Raw genomic sequence first — 18,175 nt, 5'->3', positions numbered from 1 at the left:
TTCAGTAAATGAATACTTACTTGTCAAATGTATGTTTTGATGTTCCATTTAAATTCTGTTTGTTTACCTACAGGGTACGTGTAATTCAGCTCTTATTGACGCAGTCAGATTTTTTTTTCCGCATTTTTTAAAGTTATATTTGTATATTTACACAAGTTTATATTATTTCAGCAAAGTATGTAGTAAGAAATCTCTTCCTTTAACCAATTCAGTAATTTTTTGAAAGTTAGGTTGCTCCAGATTTTCAAAACATGTCAGTTTACATACCAAATTGCGTTTTCCCCCTGAGAATTGGGGGGGGGGGGGGAATAGGTAATATTGTTTTTCGACTTTTGAGTAAAAAATTTACTGCTGCATTTCCTTTCAGATCTCTCTTGATTCATCAACCGCCCCCCCCCTCCAAAGTTAGTAATCCTGGTAATTGGCATTTTAAGAGTTTGTCCTTAAACTTATCTCTGTTTTCTTTACTTAGGAAAAAAAAAATAACTTGCAAATATTTTTGTATCGAAGAATGCACATCTATGCATCTATTAAGTTCACTAAAAGCAAAAATATTTCAATACATATTTAAAAAAAAAAAATGTGTGTATAAAGTTACCAAAATCACCAGGTAAGGGGAGGTAAGGTACGTTGGACTGGTCTCAATTATTTTAAATTAATATTTTTTATTTTATTTTACCAACAAATAGCACCTATGGTCCTACAAATCCTATAATGTAATGCCATGGTGCAGTTATATTGAACAAATTTTATTCCAGAAAGTTACACTTCAGTAGTTCTGAGTAATTTTGTGGAAATTGTAACTTTTTTTTCAATGGTTTTCATGAAGAGTGCGGGGAAAAAAACTGAACTATCTTAAAGTAAGTTCTTTTAGTTCATAATAATTGGCATCTTTTTTTCATTTTTTGTCAAAAAGAAAAAAATTATGACATCACTTTTTCAGACCTAGAACGTGGGGTAGGTTGGTCTACTCTTTGTGGAGCACATTGGAATGGACCAACTTGCCCCACATAATTAAAAAACTTTTTTCTCTTAAATTTCAACAATTTTCTAAGTGTTGGTATATCATACATTCATTTTATTTCATGTTACACATGATTCGAAATAATAATACTAAAAACTTAGGGCAAAAAAAAAAAAAAAAAGATTTATTTTAAAATTATTTAACAAATTATCCTAAATTATTTTTTACAGAAAGATGTATTTTGTCTGCACTTTTTTACTGTTTGTATTTTCAAATATACTTTTGCAGACAATTGTTTTCTAAGAGTAAAATGTGCAATATATGCTATACAATAAAGTTCCTGTATTAAACAATTTTTTTTGCTAAAAAAGCATTCTACATAGAAATAAAATAAAACAAATAATTGATTATGGAATAACCAAGTATAATTTTACTTAAATCTAGTTTCATTTTTTATATTTGATTTTAGAATACAAAGATATGCTAACTTAAAGCTGTCAATTTTATTGTACTTTTTCTTTGAAATGTATATGGTATTAGTATAACAGGATTCGTTTTTTTTTTTTTTTTTTTTTTGAGTTGTTTCATGGAACACAATGAAGAACACAATAGCTCCCCCCCAGCAAATATTGGTGTAACTTTGCATAAAAGTAACATAATATGACTTATCTTTCCAAAACCCAGTCCAATAAAAGTGCTACTTCCACTATGTATTACTATGCTAATAATATCAATATATTTTGAGCACTTAACATTTTGACCTTGACAATTTGGCCAGAATGAAAGGATGATTGCCCAAAATTTAGTGACTGTGTGAAAATCTCAAGCGTCAAATGTTTACTTTCATTTCAAATGATTTTGCTAAATAAATTCAAGCATATTATGCAGTAAATTTACAAAACAATGGCACTTCATAATTTTAAAATCGACTACAAACTCAGCCTTTGCTTGAAATTTTGACTATTAAATTTATTCTTGAAAATTTTGGAGCAAAAGTTTTACTTGAAGTATAATATCTCAGCTGTAAAAATGTGCCTCAATTTACTTCTATAGTTTTTTCTTAATATAGTTTTGTAATAGTGAACTTCGTCATGTACACGAAGTTAATTTATGTGTAGGGTGTTTACTTCCGAAAATGCCGGTGGGGGGGGGGGGGAGCTGCTGCGTCTTGCATGTATTTTAAGCAAGATTTTTTCTCTCTCATAAATGTGTTTCTTTTTTAATTAAAATATCGTTACTTGTCCTTCAATCTCGATCATATTTAACGTTTTAGCAGGATAGCATCGCGAACCCCCCGGGTAGTCCGCCGACCACATTTTTTGAAACTCGGTCCTAAACAAAACTTTTGACAACCCAAAATTTAAAATATATTTGAGTAAGATTTTAATGGATTGATGTGCATGCTTCCCTTAAGCCAGAGAAGAAGCTTTTGCATTCAACTTGTCTGATTTGACACAAGCCACAATTGTTTCTCTTTCCTATGTAGTGCTACCATTTACTATAGTTATTACAATTGAAGTTATCTTTGAAGTAAATGTACATTCGGTTGGTCTATAGCCTTCTACTTTTAAAAGATTGGATATGAATCTTATTTTAGGGCATTTTTGTTGGAAGTGCCAATCACTGGTGACCTGCCGATTACTAGGGATGTTACCCTATTGCTTGAAAAATTAATGATTTTAGCATTGATTTTCAGCATTGACACCATAGTTTTAATTATTGAGTTAGATCTATGTTTTTACTCTTCTTAATCCTTACTAATGTTATAAATGCGAAAGTGACTGTTTGTCTGTATATATGTTTGTAATTCTTACACGCTTTAACAAATCTACCGATCAACATGAAATTTTTATGCATGTTGTCAGGGGTGCCAGGGTGAACATAGGGTACCTTTTGTTTAGCAAAAAGTATTCCAAGTTTTTCATTCTTATTTTGAAGAAAATCATAAATTCGAGAGCATCTTATCGGGAAAAGGTCATATTTCTTCGGTTTTTGCAGGCATGTTAAAGCCCTTAAGACTCTACGTAATGAACTTTACACGTAGTTCAAGGGATAATTAGAACACAACATACTTCTTCATTTTAAGTGGATTTTAAGTTCTAAAACAAGGCTTATCTTCATTTTTAAAGTTTTGTCTGCAGTTTCTTGTCAAGAAATTGCTACAAGCTTGGTTTTTAAAAGCATGAATAAAATCATTGAGAACAAGAAGCTCTTGCCATTTTTTTCTTGAGTGTAAACAAATAAAATTCTTGCCTTTGCTTTCAGGCTTTTCCAGTGATTAGGAGATTAAAAAAGTTTTCCTTTTGGTTATTTTTCCATGATCTATTATTATTTTGGTACTGCCGGGAGAAGATAATCAAAGATTTTAGTAGCATTAATTAAAAATGAAAACTTTTACTATCCCTCTGTTCTAATCAGGACTCATAGATTTACCATTTACTTTGCTTTAATATTATTGATGCTGATATGGATTTTGAGGGACTGACGTCTTTATTATAATGGAGATTTTTACATAACTTATTCAAAGTGGAAACAACTTTTTTTTTCTATTTCTGATGGTTATTAAAAGAAAAATTTTTGACGTTATTTTGAAATTTTTTTTCTCATTCTGAAAGGGTTTTTAAAACTTATCCGTAATATCCAAATATTTTTAATTCGACTGGTAACATTATTTGAAAACTGGGTACAGATGTGATATACTCCCCCATTTGGCGACATCCGATTTTTTGCACAAAATTGAAATGTTTTTCTTGCCAATGCGGCAAAATTTTTTTAAGCATGGCATCCCTGGCGAAACTAACCTGTGTTTGGTAACCCAAAGGCAATGTTAGATCTGTTCAAACTTGTTTACTTGGGTTGTTTACTCGGTTTCACGCAGGAGAGATACGTGTTGTTTCGTGCAATATACCTTACAGGAAAGCTTATTTTGTGTTAGTTTAAATTCAGTAGTTGTGTTTTGAAGTAAAAACATTAGAAAATGCCAGTTTCTTCAAACTTGAACGTTAATTAAAAGCTAACTCCAACGTGGTGTGTATTTGTAACGTCCCATTGTCATATGATGTATTGTTTTAGGACTGAGTGTGAGGATTTATACCATAAAAAGGTAAATTCTTTATTTTAGAATTAAAAAAAACCTCTCACTTCCGAATTTCTTTGTTTTTACAAATCCTCGAGGGTTTTTTGTAGTTTTTAACTTTATTTTTACTGTATGTAAATTAATTTTGCAAAAATAGTACGGTTATTTTGTTCTAAAAGTTAATTCTTATCGATGCCACGAATTATTTAGACATTCTATTAACGTGCCTCCTTTAGGTATTGAATTTCTGAAAATAAGTTGACTCCAGCATTTTATAAATATATAAAGGTGTTATTTTATGTAAAATATAATAGGTACTTTGAAAGCATGTCTGGATAGCAAATAAATGTATGGTATTTTTGTATTGTTTAAGTTTAGGATGTTCAGTTGAGACATTTCTACTTTTCATACATCGAAATTTGAGTAACTAAGCGCTTTTTGGCTGAAATAGTTATTGATTTTGGGGATGTTTTCCGCTTTAAACATCGCGATTTGAATCGCTTTGCTCTTTTTTAGAAGAGTATGAGAAAAGTTTTTGTTCGATGAAATGCATGTTGGAAAATAGGTTTTTTTCCTGTTGGTACATATTTCATTGGTGAGCTGTTATAGTAATTTGTCAATTTAAGCATTTTAAATACTTTCTAGTAATTGTTCTTTGTGTATAAACTTTCTAGTTTCTGGTATTTTTAAAGCGTATATTCGTGATATTTTTTTGTTGCGGTTTTATGTTGTTTTTATATATATTGTGTTCTGAAGTGCTTTGATCATGTTTCTTTATATGAATTTTTCCTGTTGGTGCTAAAAAAGCGTCGCTAAGAACGATGTATGACATGTGTCGTCATACATCGTTTTCTTGGCGCCAACAGGAAAAAGTCACCTAGGGTTGGGTATATCACATCAGTTCCTAAAACTGTTACCCTTATTCTAATACGGTATTTAAGAAACAGATGTCCTTATCATAATAGGAAATCGTAAGGAATGTTTTTCTTTTTCTAATGGAGAGTTTCGGGAGACTGATGAGGATTTTTAGGGGCTATGGTGTGCCTTCCTCTGATAGAAATCTTTAAGGGCTGTTGTCCGCAGTTGATAAAGGATTTTTGGAGACTAATGTTGAGATTGTACTGGGGATTTTGGGGGGCTATTGTCTGGACTAAGACTAAGATTATGTAGACAAATAAGTGAACTTGCAGAAAATTTCCAAAGTTTGCAGAAAATTTTGAAATTTTTTGAACAAATTTTTGTAATATTACTTTTTTTTTTTTTTTTTTGATGAGCAGCAAATGTTGATTTCCAATTTTGAGGTCCCCCCAATGAATAATATTATAAAATGTGTAAATATAGTTGACAAAACATTCTGCTTGCATAGTAGTATACTCACTTTCAATGTTACATTTTTCTGTTGGCCGCGATATAAGACACGGCAGTACCACATTCTGTGGCAGAAAATTTTTATGCACTCACACAACACAGTTTTAAGTTCACAGACAGTTTTAAATTTTATCTAGGTCTACTATTGTCCTACTTCTAATGATAATGATGTTCGGAGGGTCTGTTGACGCTATTTGTTGCCTGAATTGTAATCAGGGTTCAAAAATATCATATTTTGACATAAATCTGATGATTTCAACTAGCACAAACTTTCTTCAAAATAGTAAATGCATCCTCAAATCATTCTTTATTTTCTTATATTATAATTACAATTTGTAGACTTTTAATTATGGTTTCTTTCATTATTTATATCTAATATTTCATTTTACATTTCTATCAATTTTAATGGAGTTAATTTAGCATTAGCTGTTTTACTCATTTTTCTTCTGTTAGCTACTTTTACAGTTAAATGAATCAGAAATAAATAAATGCATTATTAATAATTTTATGAAGATAAAATACAAGTAAAAAAGGAATATTATATTACTTTATTATTAAAGATAGATGTATTAATACATCATAAAAATATTGTACATAACTTTTTAGTTATTTTTAATAATAAATGACCAATTTTACTATGATTAATATACTTTTTATATTGAAAGTACAGTAGTTAAAAATATACATATCGAAAATCTCAAAATACAGTCGGATCCCACTACAACGCGATCCGACTTACGCGAAATGGCTACAACGCGAGTTTTTCCCGAGTAATGATTTTTTTTGCTGACGCAAATTCCAGGACTGCAACTCGAAAATTTTTGGAAAAGAATCGCGAAAAGTTTTGGAAAAGAATCGAAAATTTTTGGAAAAGAATCGCGGAGTGTTAATATGGGCTTCATAGACATTAAATATTGGTTTCGTGAATGGACTTTCATCCCTTTGGAATCACTGAAACAGGAAGTTCACTCACTGTACTAGTCTAAACATCGCTTTGCTTTCGATTATACAAATATCCACTTGGTATTTTTCATTCAGTTTTTTTCATTCTACATATGAACGTTTATAAAATTGAATCGCACCCAAACGTCTTCTTTCAAACTAAAGTTTCAGAAGATAGGAAGAGAAAGAGAAAGTTTTTGACGATTAAATAAAAGGTCAAAATTCTGGACATGCTTGAACATTTAAAAAGTGCATCAAAAGTAGCGCAAAAATTAGGTATGAGTGTTTTGCAAAGGAATCGACATTTTCGATGTTCTGAAAGTGTCAAGACAAGAGAATTCGTCAACCGGTCCAAGCTGCTATCAAGGAGGACCCTGGGAAATCGATGAGAGCAGTCCCTAATGAGCAGCAGGTTGATGAGGCTACTATCTGATGAGTGGTTCACAAGGACCTCCATTACAAATCATACGTGATGCGGAGAGGACAATTCATGTCTGACAGGACCAAGGTTAACTGTTTGACAAGAAGAGCCTTCTGAACAAGCTCAAACATCGCAAGGACTCGGGAGTGCTCTGGTTTTTCTCGGATGGGAAGAATTTTGTTCAGGACCAAAAGATGAATCACAAAAAAGATCGTTGGCTGTGTAAAAGCCCTAATGAGACACCAGCGGTTATGCATACCAAATTTCCAGCATCAAGGATGGTTCTTGGTGTGGTGAAAGATATGTGATGCCTCTTTACTTTTTTTTGGTCAAGGTGCCAGATTCTCTTACACAGAGGTATTAGACAGAGTTGTCAAGCATTCGATTTAGTGATGTGGATCGGGTAAATAAATACCCAGCGGGTAGGTAAATATTTTTTGGGTATTTATCCAAGGCCTGGGTAAATACCCAAAAAACTGGGTATTTTACAAAAAAAAAAAGCAAAAAGTGAATGGGAAGTTTTTTTTAAAAATCTAAATATGAAATAATTGGTAAAACTGCTACCTATTTTTGTGAAAATATTGCATCATTCTATTTTTGTGAAAGTTTTTTTTTTATCAGCACTGTTTTTGTGAACTTTTAGAGGCATCCTAATTTTTGTAAAAGAAATGTAGAACAAGTGAAATTTTAATTTGAAAAGTGTAAATGTCATTTAGTATTATTTTTAACAGGTTTTGTTTTTTGGGGAGGGGGGGGGGAAGCCACAAACCTAAGAAGTACCAAAAATACCATCGTAATTTCAGCTTAATGGGCTATGTACTGTGTACAATATTGGAAATTATGAGAAAAACGGTTCCTCAAAACATGTTAAAAGATTGCGATAATATTGCATAAATACACTTTGGCGAGAAACAGCTAAAAATTAGTTAAAATTCCACAAAAAGGTTGCTATTTAAGCGATTGTTCATATAAACCTGCTTAGAATTTTATTTTATAAGTAAATTTTGTTTTAAACAGAGAAACAAATTTTATATTTTAAAATGCGAATTTTTGTGCAATTTTCGATGTTTTTGTGAAGCTACCCGATTTTATTACTTGATTTTTGTGAAAGTACCTATTTCAAAACAAGGTTTTTGTGAAGGTACCGAAAAACGGTAGCAAAATCAGCCTATATTGGGCCTTGCATACATATGTACTACATAGTTTATAATATTTTTTATTGAAAGACTTGATAAAATTATGAAAGAAACATATCGTGAACCAAAGAATCTTTCTTTTCAATGTCATAATTGGAGAAGTATAAGCAATTCAATTATGAACTTCAGGATTTCAAAATCTTAATCTAGGTGAGTCATATTCAAAATGGAAAAAAAAAAAAAAAAAAAAAAAAAGGAAGCATGAGGGATGTTTGGAAGAATAAACTGAGAAGTTATTAAGACACACTATGAGATGTTATTTATTTTATTGCTGTATCACTGATAACGTGGCAAATATAGAAACAATTTTAACATTAATAAGAAAAAAAAAAAAAATCAATATTTTTTTCTGTTGCCTTGCTCATTTGCATTTGCTCCCTGGTACTTCTGGATGAAAATTTATTCAAACTATTTTTATTGAAATTTCATTACATTTTGATGCCATACAGGGACATATTACTGGATTATAAAAGACCAGGACCTTAAAAAATTGACGCTTGCTTTTTTTTGTAACCAGTTAAGCTTTTTACTTTTTGTAGAATGGCTTTTTATATCTGAAATTTGGCTATCAACATTGATTAGACATATCCAACACATTTAATGTGAATATCATATTAGATTGTTAAGTTGTTTCACACAATAATTCTTTAAATATGTGATCAAAAAACAATTTTTTAGCAAAAACTTATTATTTCGTATGTGGTTGTTTATGCATAGTGGAATACATACAGAAAAGCATTTTAGTTAAACATACATTTTTTGAAATAAATACCCGGGTACATACCCATTTTGGGCATGTACAGGGGTACCCCTGTACATACCCAAAATGTACATATCCAGGGTATATACCCAGTACCTGGGTATATACCCTGGGTATTTCTCTAAAAATAAATACCCAGGTATTTTACATCACTAATTGGATAACTATTGTAGAACGTGGGAGACCGTATGGTTTTCAACAAGACTTGGCGCTATTCCATGCAGCCAGAATAACTCAAGATTGGTTACGCAAAAATTTTCAGGATTTTGTCGTGCCTATCATTTGACCCTCGAGCTCCCCAGATCTCAATCGACTACTATATGGGAGGCGTAGATGAGAGGAACTCCAATAGTCGTCCCCACCACATTGTTACAGCTCTCATAGCTGCTATTTTAGAAACAATGACAGAAATTCCGAAGACTCATCTCAATATTGCCTGCAGTCAGTTTCGACAGCATATAGAAGCTGTCATTGCCGCTGGTGGTGGGTTTTTTGAATGATGTCGTCCTTTAATATACCTGACCCAGTGGCAGCTCGTGCCTTGAAAAAGTGAGGGGGCCAGATCATGGGTGCACTTGTCCCTCCCGGTTTTTGAAAAGGAAAATGAATTAAAAAAATATTTTTTTAATATTTTAACTTTCTTAAAATAAATATTTGTGTTAAATAGGGAAAATTAAATTTATTTTAAACTCTATTTTGTCATTATAGTACGCTAATTACTTGAACACGAACAGTCAAGAAAATAGCTAACCGTCTAACCTTGTGCAAATGAAGGCTTCTTTTTTTTATTGTATGTTATTTATTTTACATAGCCTGAACATTCAAGCTATGTAAAATAAACAGCATACAGGCAGGGTATTTGTCTCTGCTAATCCTGCTGTAAATATTAAGGTTCAATGCATTGGTATTGAGGAAGAAGAAAGAACAGATAATCCGTGGCAGTGTATAATCCGTTCCTCATTAATTTTACACTTTTTTAACACATAATCCTCGGATTATACGCAGGAAACGACTACAATTCATTTTTTTTTATTTCAAGCATGTACGCACTCAAAAAAGGGGGAAATAAATAAAAATATAAATTATTGTCTGAAAATAGTGCGGGGTGCCCAGGCATCCTCCCACGAGCCACCACTGACCTGACCACCTGAGCAAAAACTGTAATTTGTAATAAATGCTCTTTTTCCTCAATTTGTTGCCTTTTTTCTATGGACATCAATTTGTTCTCAAACCCCTTTCCGCACCCTGTATATCAGCAAACCTTGATTCTACTGATCCTTTTATCTGTATTCAGGGTTTCCATGTGTCCTTGAAAATCTTTAAAGTTCTTTATTTTAGTGCTGTGTTACAAAGGGCCCTTTAAAGTGCTTAATTTTGAAAAAAAAAAAAAAAAAACTTTATTATTTTGACAAGGTGCTTTATTTTTGATTTTTAAGCAATTCTTTAAAATGAAAAAAATCTGTCTTTTTTCCATCATCTCTTTATTATTTTTAATCCCATTGTTGACTTCGTTTACTGAAATTTGACATTTCAATGAATTACTAAAGTTACTTAATGGTTTCAATTGATTTTTTTTTCCTTTTCAAAATTAATATTGAATATTTTCAAGTAGCTTTCGCTGCTCTCATTTTCTGTTTTCTTTTGAGAAAACTGAAACAGCAAAGAAGTTGCTTTGTTGAAGTTTTGAAACTAATAACCAACTTTAAAACTTTTAATGTTATTCAGTCTTCACTCTTATTATTTGTTTTATTTTAACACTATAATCACATATGTGTGGATATGGGAAATCAAAGTTCTTTGTGCTCAGAGTTTGATTTAATTTATAAATGTTTTTTTTTTTTGAATTAAATTCTAATAAATATTTTTATGCTGATGTTTTTAATTATCAAAACACAAACACTAACCTTAGGTCAATTTTGTAAAATAATTTTTAAAGGCAATATTGAATCGTTCTGCAAAATCACAAGATGCTCCACAAAACCACTTTAGATGTGGTTTTGTGGTGATAAGTGTATCCAATTTCAATCCTGCATAAAGCTTAAATTTTGCATTTTTGTTCTCAGTATTCCTTTATGCTGTGTTACATTGCCCTAGTTTTTAAATTTCATTCAATTGAAATTTATATTTTCTGTATTTTCCCAATTGTTACTGGGATCTTCAGGAATTAGGTATAAAAAGATGATAATACATAAACTATGGAAATATTATGATTTGATCAAGAACATAAAGAAATCACTCTAATTGGGAAAAAAAGGAGGGTGCTTTAAAGTGCTTTATTTTGATTTCCATTTTGGAGTGGGAACCCTGATATTTCTCTTTATTCATTCGGGAATTTTGATTTTTAGATGAGTGTAAACTTTATTATTAACGAAGTTTTCTCATTCGAATGGGAATTTTTAGCGACTAAGTTTCAAACTGTAACCGGGATTTGTAGGAACTGTCGCCATTATTCCAACATATGCCAACATTCCATCAAGGGCGCCCATATGCAAAATTGTAATGGGCGGCTCAAATATTTTCCCCATGGTTTAACGGGATATTTTCCCCATGGAAACTGATTTTAGTGCAGATTAGAGTTATTAAAATTTGATGTTTTTAATAACTTATTCATTAGCGGCTGGAGAAGAAATGTTTTCACATATTTGCAAAGAAAAAAGTACTAGAAGCAAGGAAGTTCTAATTTCAAAGAGGGGGGGGGGGCTTGAGCCCCTCTTACCCCCTTGTATGGATGCCCTTGCATTCCATTATTTATTTTCTTTTATTTAACATTGGTTGCTGAACACTCGTCATTTGACATAAGTTTCACTTTCGAGGTAGACCATTATGCAACGCGGGGCAACACGCAACAGAGCTAGTATCATATAATTTTGAACTTTTAGTACTGAAAGCAGTTGTGCTTGCTAGCTATTCAGAATCAGTAACTTATTAAAATGTAAGTAAAAAATTATTGCAATCAAGCTGCTCAATCATATCATGTACTGTCATACTTAACAGCTGAATTATAGAAAAAATGTTGAATTATGGACAAAGAGAGTGCTTGAAATTGGTTAGTAGAAATATTCCCATCTGCATACCTCTTGATGAGTTTCAAGTGTAACAGAAGAGACATTAGACACAGATTTTGCTTCAAAAAAAAAAAAAAAATTGAATTCTTAACGGACCCTACTCATTGGTTACTACTCTACTCACTTGTTTCTAGACACGGCTCTTGTTCCTCCAAGTCTACCCTCCTGTTGAACGGAGACGTGTGTATTAGTTGTGTATGTGTAGGCTTTTGTGTGTGCGTAGACTTTTGTGTGTGCGTAGACCTGTGTGTATGCACGTTGGCGTGTGTGTATGTGTGTGAGTGCGTATGAGCGTGCGTGTGTCTAGGACATGGACGCCACCGACCTGGAGCGGCTATCGGAGGACGGAGCCGCGCCTGCAGGTGGCGGTGGTGGTTGAAAAAGGCACGGAACATCAAAGACAGTCAAATGAAAACAATAAGCAATCGTGATTGCTCAAAAAAAACACTTAAAACTTTCTAAGAGAAAAAAATACAAAGAAACCTGAGATAGAGAGCTAGAGGAAATTCAATCCAAACATTTAGGATATTTTAGAAAAAATCATAAAATTAATTTTAATTTTCAAAATAGATCAAAATTTTAAGGACCGAAAAATATTAGAAAGACAAGGAAATTCTAGAAAAAAAATACATGTTTAATTCATTTGAAATAGCTTTACAAAGCAAAAGTAGTTAATTTTTCACTCATTCTACAGTTAAATGATAAAAAAAGCAACAGAGAACCAAAAACTAAGAAGTTTGTGTTTTAAAAACATAATTTCTTGGTTCAAATTGAAGAGAAATTTAAAAGGATATAAGAATTGTGTGATCAATGCACAGGTAAAAGGCTCAAACATCATTTACTTGCACAGTAAAATATCAAAACTCATTATTGTAAAGAGATATGATTAGCCTCCAAAAATTTTCTTAAAAATACAGTAAGCTAAATTTTTTAAATCAAGAAATTTAGTAAGAGTAATAAGATTTTTGTGATCAAATTGAGGCAGACAGATACGCCCACATGGACTCTAATGTTATCAAAATCCTGGTGGTGAAAAGGGGATGATAAGATGTTAAAATGAGAATGTCAGTTTTTTTTGTTTAAATCCTGTGGAACAAAATAGATTCATTTACTTATTAAAAAATAAATATAAAAAATAAGAATAATGATAAATGAGAGATAAATAAGATGAAAGAAAATAAGTCATTGTAACTCTCACAATGACATGTAAATGTGTCACATTGCATAAACGACAAAAACTAATAATTCCTTTTAGCAATTTCCTTGATCATAGTTTTTTCGATTGCTTGCCGTTTTTTTTTTTTATTGTTGAAAATGTACTGGTAGGGATTTTAAAATTAGCAGCAATTTCAATTTTCTTCAGCATGTTTTCATCAATAAACTTCAAAATTTTAATTCTATCCTGAATTGATAACACATGCTTTTCACCTGCCATTTTGCAGGAGTTAAAAATCAGACTGAAGAAGAATGTGTTTTTACTGGGAAAACTGGTTAACTACAAAAACTCAACCCCCTGTTGTCCAAGTGAGTGTGTGTTCGAAACCAGAAGATTAGAGAAAGAATCTAATCTTTAGAGAAAACAGACAAAAGACGTCAGCTCCTCCTCATACCAATACTCCCCTATTCTCTTACCCCAATCCTCTATTTTCATACTTTCCAGGAAAAAAGGGTGAATGGCTACATGCAGCCGTAACTGGTTTTGCTACAAAATTTTCCAATAGAAAAGCATCAATTAAACCTTGCTTCTGTGGCAAAAATTTTGACATAGCGAGGATTCCGAAAAATAGATTTCGAGAGTAGAAAACACTTGAGAGTTTTGTTCAAAATGCAGGAGAAAAACTTTTGTTCGAGATATCAAAGGTTTTTGAGATAAGGAGGTTCGAGATACTAAGGTTTGACTGTTGTACAGTATTTTGTAATAATATATTTATATAAAATAATAAATGATAATAAACTATAATATTTGGTAGAAGCCTAAATTGGTAAAAATAATAAAATCACTGCCTGCTAGCAAATGAACAGGGGTTAATAGTATTTCCTAGAGTTTTACTCGTAAAAACTTAGTTTTTCCCATGTCCTTGTAAAAACCCATCCCTGACCTTTGGTAGTTACCCTTAAAAATAAATACCTAGACATTTTACGTTACTATATGTGTTGCACCCATCAAATCATATCTGCTGCATCAGCAATTTCAGATTTTTTTTTCTCATAGGAGTTCTAGTAACCAAACCATTGTATGACTTTTTAATACCTTAAGACTCGGAATATTAATAATTTGTTTGTGGCATTGTATTTACTGTGTGTAATTGAATATATATATCTCAATATGCACTATTTTTTCGTGAGATTATTAAAAACCTGACATAACTTTCAAATAGATTATTTTCACTTTCCAATAGGAAGAAGAATTTGATGGCTTTGGTCCAGAAGATCTTGCTCAAGCAGATGCTATTGTTGCTTTAAAATTAAAACAAAAGCGAGCTCTACATCGATATTTAGAATCTAACCAAGAGCTTTCGTCATCTGGAGCTTCTGAGATTGAAAGGATTTTGTCTTCCGATTCTGATTCATCAAGTTCATCATCCTCACGTCAAAAGAAAGGCATGAGAGATGTAATTAGGAAACCATGTGACAAATTAATAAAGGGCAAGCTAGAAGAACCACATATTCATAATAATATCACAAATCATGAACAATCAAAGCAGTGTATAAAATCTAAATGCAATGTAAAGAAAGCTCTTGAAACATTTAACTCTCAGCCTGAACCTAGGCTCACTGGAAAAGAACTGCCTAATTTACCTGCTCCAAAAACTGAGAATCATTCAAAAATAGATTCTGACTTGCAAGGTAAATCAAAAGCATCGAAAAAAAAGACTTTGCTTCGACATCTTTTAGAAAAAACTAAACATGAAGTAAAAGTTCGTCGAAGACGTAAGAGAAGCATGAGGCCTAATGTAAAAAAGAAATTTCGAAAAAATTTAATGTATAGTTCGAGAAACAAATACTCCCCAAATTTAAGGAAAACTGTTGCTGCAGATCTTAACCCATCAAGTCAAATTCGACTAAGACAAAAATCTTGGTCTACCAAAATTGCTGACGCAAAATCTGTTATAACCAGTGATCAAACTTCTAATGCCACCAGCCTGCCGAAACCGGAAATAACTAAAGTAGTTCATTCATCAAAATCGAAACGCTCATTAACTGTCGGGCGAAAGAGATTTGTTTTACCTTCTATGAGTGCTCGTTCATCACGGAAAATTATTCCCAGAAGGAGATATATGGATGAATATGATCAGCCACGTCAAAGAGCCTTAGATGAGGAAAGCCAAGGTTCCAGATCCTCTCTGAGTGGCAGTTCAGAAGCAATCTCTGCAATGGATGGAGGAAGTAGTCCGGATGATTCACGATTCTCAGAAGACGGGCGCATTCTAAATTCTAAAAAGAAAGTGGGAATTTTAGACCGACCTTTGATTGTGGAAGGTAAACGCCCATGGAAGCCAAGTCTAAAAGTTCAAATGAAATTATCTGAAATGAAACTTGATTATCCATTTGCTCTGAAGAAAAATATAGATGGTAGTTCTGGTACTTCATCTGGGTCATTCAAAGATATCATTAAACCAGATATGGTAAGTAAATATGCAGAAAAAATGGCTCAAAAACCAAAAGAAAAACCTTTAAAGCTTGTGGAAAATGTGAAAAAGAATTTTCCTCTCAATGCTAAGTCTGAACCTGATGGAGGAGATTGTGATAACTCAGATGCTCTAGAAGATTCTAAGAAACCAGAAGATAAACTGGAAAAGGTAGCTGCTAAAATTGAAAAATTATTAAAATCCCAGTGGGAAGGTCGACTCAAAGACTCGACTGTCAAACCATCTACAAATGTACCTCCAAAGTTTGAATCTGATGTTGTTCATTGGAAAAATGAGCAGCAGCAACAACTTTCTTGTAATCAAAAGCGAACTAAAAGCCTTCTTCGAAAAGCTCGTTTGCAGCTTAAAAGAAGGAACTTAAACCTAAGAACAAGGCAAAGTGATAAGCAAGCAAATTTGAACGTAGCTGCTGAAATCAAAGATGTGAATAGTCAAGTGTTTCCAAAGAATTCTCAAAGCATTCTTCCTAGTCTTTCTGTTTCAGAACAGATGGATGTGCCTTCTAAAAATGTTCCACGTAAGTTCTTTATTTTCTAAAAAAATCATTTGCATAGTTAACATTTTGTATTAGAGACATACTGAGTACTCGGTATCTACTCGGTACTTGGCCTATTCGGCCAATTTGCCGAGTACTCGGTACTCAGCCAAATTTTGATCAGATACTAGGCCAATACTGAGTAGTTGTAAAAAATGGAATATTGTTAAGGCAGATTTTAGAATTAATAAAGGACTGCAACCATATAATATACTGCAATCATTTACATTTCAAATTTACAAGTCAAATTTAAATTTTGAGAATAATGAAGTTTGTTATGCTTTAATAGAGTAAATCTTTTCAATGTCCGCAAAGTTAATTCAAAATGGAGCAGTGTAAAAAATATGAAATTTTTGTATTATTATGTTTGGCAAACTAAAACCAGGGGCATGAACAGGGGGGACTGGAGAAGGGACACCTGTTAGCCCAAGCCTGTAGGCGGCCCAATAATTTTTTAACTAAGCATGAAATATAAAGGTAAACAATATGGAGTCCAGAAAAGTCATTTGTGACAGGCCCCAAAATTTCTGCGCACACCCCTGACTAGAACTAAAATAGATTGATATAATTTGTTTTAATTCCAACTTGATTAATCATACTTATTATTTATTTGTTTATTTTTAATTTTGAAAATTACCTTTTTATGAAATTTTTGACACAAACAAATTTTTTTACATAATGCGTAATTAAATTTCAGCTGTAAATTTGTTTTAAAAACTATTATATGGACATGGAGGTCTATACTACTATTCCAATAAGTTCAAAATTCATCACGTATGTGCCGGTGATTCTTCTTAAAACATAATTGGGACAGGGTACTCGGCTGAGTAGTGAAAGGCCAAAGTGCTCCTTGGTATGTCTCTAGTAATAATCAGTAAGTTTTTATGCTTGATTTGATAATTACTGTTTAATGGAATATCTGTTTACCTTAGAACAGTGATGGCTATCCGATGACTTATTTTAGGTGACAAGCATAGCCAGGAATAAAAAAATGCGCAATTCAGTTTTCAAAATTTAGTTTGTAAGAAAAATGCTTAACATATGAAAAGAAGGATTGAGTTGCTTTAACAAATGACACTGTAGTAAAGAAATAATAAGTGATAATTCGAGACCCAAGTGTTAGGATATTGAATGGCGAATGTTCCCGTTAAATTCCTTTTATTTTTTGATCAATCTGAATGAAAGTATACTTTATTATGTTAAAACAATAGTAGGAAATAAGCAGCGGCATATAGTCCATGGATGTTGCTTTGTATTGTTATGCAATATGCTGATCCATACTGTAAATCAATTATATTTTTACGGAAAATAATCTCATACTTTTGTTCAATAGGCTTTGCATTGCATAACTTATGAGAAGAATTTTTAAAAATCTTTAACCAAAATTGGATGTTAAAAAATTGCTGCGCAATTAAACAAAAATACTTATTTATGCGCATGTGGCATCAAAAAAGCATTTGAAAAAAGACAAGTAATTGCCGATTTTAAACCTTTAAAAGTGGAAGGGAGGGGGGGGGGGGGGGGCAGAAAGAATTTTTTTTTTCATATTTAAGAGAAAAGTTCCAGATTTTGGGATTCCGAAATTAGGGTCCTATACTGTATTAAAAAAATTGAATATATCACAATTATAATACATTATACCACATGTATAAAATATCATTATTTTCCAAGATTTTCTGTTTTGAATAGATGTGCACCAAATATTAAGTGTTTGATAATTGGTTAGCAAACATACTTTTTTCTGCATTGAATTAAAATGTTTTATACCACATGAAATATTAAAAATTGCTTTAAAAACATATTTTTAAAATTCATCATTGTAATCAAAGTTTAATAATAATTTGCATTCAAAGAGAAAAAATACAAATATGTGGCAATTTTTAAATTTCATTCCTCAATTTAAATAATGATTCAATACACCAGCTACCAAAAAGATTAACCTAGTAGAAAATCACTTGAAAAAATTAATTTGTAAAAATATTTAAAACAAATTGATTTTGTATGTAAGATAAATGCAAGATTCTTATTTATGACATAACATGCTGCCATGATTATATGTAGCATGATTAAATATTAATACTATTTCAAATATAATGCAACACTATTTTGGATACTATTTTCTTTATTTGGTGACTATTTCTCATTTAAGAAACTACTAAAACGACTATTTTTAAGACCATAACTCAGTGGCATGAGTT

The 18,175-nt window shown here is 31.8% G+C and overlaps 1 protein-coding gene across 1 annotated transcript in view; it reads left to right on the top strand.

Moving 5' to 3' along the window:
- LOC129226762 (uncharacterized) overlaps positions 1 to 18,175 on the top strand; it is a 160,966-nt gene that overhangs the window by 838 nt on the left and 141,953 nt on the right. Inside the window, exon 2 of the mRNA XM_054861391.1 lies at positions 14,192 to 15,959. Within this exon, the coding sequence (XP_054717366.1) occupies positions 14,192 to 15,959 (1,768 nt within the window). The remainder of the gene's footprint in view (positions 1 to 14,191; positions 15,960 to 18,175) is intronic.

This window comes from Uloborus diversus, chromosome 7, assembly GCF_026930045.1.
Source record: "Uloborus diversus isolate 005 chromosome 7, Udiv.v.3.1, whole genome shotgun sequence".
NCBI classification, from domain to species: Eukaryota; Metazoa; Arthropoda; class Arachnida; order Araneae; family Uloboridae; genus Uloborus; species Uloborus diversus.
The sequence above is the reverse complement of the archived record's forward strand: the minus strand, read 5'-3'. Positions and strand labels throughout refer to the sequence as shown.